The sequence below is a fragment of the Diaphorina citri genome, unplaced genomic scaffold (assembly GCF_000475195.1).
Source record: "Diaphorina citri unplaced genomic scaffold, Diaci psyllid genome assembly version 1.1 scaffold527, whole genome shotgun sequence".
In the NCBI taxonomy this organism is placed as follows: Eukaryota; Metazoa; Arthropoda; class Insecta; order Hemiptera; family Psyllidae; genus Diaphorina; species Diaphorina citri.
Genome location: NW_007377961.1, coordinates 10,087 through 13,940, shown reverse-complemented (window position 1 = coordinate 13,940; position 3,854 = coordinate 10,087). Strand labels below are relative to the sequence as shown.

At 40.0% G+C, this 3,854-nt stretch overlaps 1 protein-coding gene across 1 annotated transcript; it reads right to left on the bottom strand.

The window, feature by feature from the left end:
* On the bottom strand, positions 1-734 carry LOC103509758 (neural cell adhesion molecule 2-like; the record flags this gene model as incomplete). The annotated part of the gene is made up of 2 exons (XM_008474386.1): positions 1-98; positions 427-734. Coding segments are annotated over 2 exons (406 nt in total), but the record flags the coding sequence as incomplete, so codon positions are not given.
* Positions 735-3,854: the final 3,120 nt, after the last annotated feature.

The window sequence follows — 3,854 nt, the reverse complement described above, 5'->3', positions numbered from 1 at the left end:
TCAGGGCCGATTGGTCGACTGGTCCTGGAACACTTGCTCCGTAAAGTCGTCAATCTTGGTTCCGTTCATCCACCAACTGACGGAAGGTTTGGGCCGTCCTGAAATCGAAACAAAGGTCACATGAGGATAGGTCTTTTTAATCGATGGTTTTTGAGAAAAGTTCACTTTCTTTGAAAACCGAGGTAAATTTCCAAGGACTCGGAATATTTTAGAGGGAAATGTAACAAGAGTAGATGTCCCGAAATCGAAGAGAGATGGAAGACATGATAGGAGAAAACCAGTCGTTCCGAGAGCGAACCTTATCTGTTTAGGACAAAGTTCGCTCCGGGCGGAAATCGAACCCTCGGCTTAGCGCTTACAAAGCAGACGCCCTATCATCCAAGCTAACTGTGGCATCCCTCATTCTTTACATTCACCCACACCTACCTCCCTTGACAGTGCAGGACAGTTGCAGGTCGTATCCTTCGAAGTAAGGACCCGCGATATCATGCACCTCAACACCCTGTGAGTCCATTACGAATATCGAATCTGGTGGATCCACTAGAGACAGCTGGACTCGGAAATTTCTGGTTGGTGAGTCGGAAAAGTCGATTCGACATCGATAGATGCCCCTGTCTGAGTCGAGCACGTTGGCGATCATAAGTTTGCCCCCGGCGGACTTGGTGAATTTGAAGTACCATCGGCTGACGGCCATTTGTTCCGCTTGATAAAGGTCACTGTCCCGCGCATCAAGACTGAAACCAGAAACGAAATATACATAGCTAGTAATGGAAATCCATATAGTAGAATAGAATAGAATCGAATATACCTTGTTTATCCTGCTGGGATACGACTGAAAAGTCCCTTTTACCCCTCAGTCTAACCAAGGTCTCTGTCTGGAGGATCTACTCCTGTCTGAAAAGAAGAGAGTAAAGAGACAAGGGAGAGAGACAGATAGTACATAAAGTTATGATAATTATGTGCCTACTACTTACATAAAATTTAATGCCATGAATTACCTAATCAATTAAATTGAAGAGCTTCTAATAACGGTGCCTATTAAATGTTCGAATTAGATTAGAGTCCTTTTCGGTAAAAAGATGGTAGGAGCTTTTGACACCAAACATTTGCTGGTGCTGCAATTGAACACATTCTCTGTATTAGGGCGCTGCGCTGTATCATTGTACCTATCTGCTTTTGCTTCTACTGTTCCTCTACACTCTACAGTTATCTACCTCTATTTTCTACTGTTCCTCTATAGTTATCTACCTCTATTTTCTACTACAGTCTGTACTGTTTTCCTGCGGTATCTGTCAGTCACTATTATGGTACTTTACTATCTCTCTCTCTCCTGTTTGAACTTCATCCTCTTGCATTACAATACATAGTTCGGTACGGTACGTGTGTGTGTGTGTTTTTTTGTCCTCACCTTTCCTTCACTCTCCTCCTCTCTTCTTCTTTTTTTCTTCTTCTTCTTCCTTCTCTCTCTCTTACCTCTTTTTCTCTCTCTCTCCAGTTTCTCTATCATTATTTTTCTGGCGCCATTCCAACAAAAAAATCTTCTTTCATTTCTCTGTATTAGGGCGCTGCGCTGTATCATTGTACCTATCTGCTTTTGCTTCTACTGTTCCTCTACAGTTATCTACCTCTATTTTCTACTGTTCTACTACAGTCTGTACTGTTTTCCTGCGGTATCTGTCAGTCACTATTATGGTACTTAACTATCTCTCTCTCTCCTGTTTGAACTTCATCCTCTTGCATTACAATACATAGTTCGGTACGTGTGTGTGTGTGTGTGTGTGTGTGTTTTTTTTTTTGTCCTCACCTTTCCTTCACTCTCCTCTTCTCTTCTTCTTTTTTTTCTTCTTCTTCCTTCTCTCTCTCTCTCTTACCTCTTTTTCTCTCTCTCTCCAGTTTCTCTATCATTATTTTTCTGGCGCCATTCCAACAAAAAAATCTTCTTTCATGTTTCTCCTATTATTCTCTTTTCCCTAATCCTGTTTATCCTCATTATATTATTGTCCTCCATCTCTCTTCTTCTCTAGGTGGGTACTTCAGACACTTTATCACCTCTCTCACTCTATTTACATATCGTAAAGAATGATAAGGTGAACTCTCTCTTGAATTGCTCTCCTTGTCTACCTGGGAGTGAAATTATTACTTGACTCTGTTCTCTAGAGGGGAGAGAGGGAGGGAGAGAGAGACAGAGAGAGGGAGAGAGAGAGAGGAGAGAGAGAGATGACAGAAAAGGGAGAGAGACATGTTGAAAATTCAGACTAATTATGCGATGGGTCACACTTTGTTCAGGATTTAATTAAGTTAATCATCATGTTAAATACAGAGTTGAAACTTTTGGATTGGTTGGATTCAGACTGTACAAGTATGTAAAAATGTATGTCAGGTTCACCATAGGCACACACAGGTAATAGAATGGTTGAAAAGTACCCAAAAGTTCCAAACGTTCACCAGCAGCGTTAAGTTTTTGAACAAACAGAAAAGGGACTTTAGGGTTCCCAAGGAAGAGGAAGATTATTAAGAGAGATTAATACAGAGTTGAAACTTTTTGATTGGTTGGATTCAGACTGTACAAGTATGTAAAAATGTATGTCAGGTTCACCATAGGCTAACACAGGTAATATAATGGTTGAAAAGTACCCGAAAGTTTCAAACGTTCACCAGCAGCGTTAAGTTTTTGAACAAACAGAAAAGGGACTTTAGGGTTCCCAAGGAAGAGGAAGATTATTAAGAGAGATACATAGAAAAAATTGTGAAATATTTCGGGTCTAAAACATATGCAGACTCTGATAGAGCGGAATGGAGAGCTATAAACCAATCTTAGGATTGAAACAGATGATGAGAAAAGAGACACGCTGTATACGAGCTGGTGCCTCATATGCATGGGTTACCGGAAAACAAGTCTCTCGGAAAATTCATAATTTGTCACTTTGAATTAGAAGCAAATATATTCTGATGTGGAGAAACGCCACCTGCATGTGGGCTGAAAACAAATTTTCGCTGAAAGCACGGGAAATTTGAATAGCGAGGCGTTTATCTTCCTCGCAAGAATGAAGAGATATTTGAGGTACCCGCAGATTCCCACCGAAGTGAAAGCTCTTGAATTTTGCTGTCAAAGTCAGGGCCGGAACAGGTTGGTGACAGATTTGTAAGGTCGATTTCAGAGATGAGGCAGAGCCTTTTGTAATTTTAGTTATAGGTCGTTAACTGACACCATATAATTATTGCTATATATAAAAAAACACGTTTTGTTGCATTCTTTGTACAAAAAATGCGATAGAATATTCAATAGTAATCCAATCTCAACTAATGTAACCAGTTTCAAGTCAATCTGTCCAATACAAGTCATTGTTGAAAATTGCCTTTCTTTTCTGTAGATCACTGATGTAAAGCACAATGGAGCTTGGAGCTAGGTAGGTATTTACATCATTCATCAACAAGTTTTTACCACAGAGTTAAAATAAGGTTAACGAGGAATAGGGTTGGTTTTAAATGGAAGGTTAAATCGGACCAGGTACATACAAAGTAGGCTTAAAATTTTAAATTGCCAATTTCTGGGGCTCAGTAAAAGTTCTAAAGGTTTTTGCTGAGGTCAGACATCTAGGTTAAGCTTTCACAGAGTTCCACTGTAGGCAAGTACTTATTCTTCGTAAATTCATAGGCGATGCCTCCATAATCTGCAACTGATATTATAAGGGTTCAAACGAAAAGCTTCTGGACTTCCACAGAAAAAAAGGTACATATAAAACTCCCGTTACAAAGTTCAAACCACCAGAGGGGTTTACACAAAGTCTTGGGTCACAAAAAGGACCTGAAAATCCTAAAATACCTCTTGTAAATTTCCAACTCTTGTACGTTGA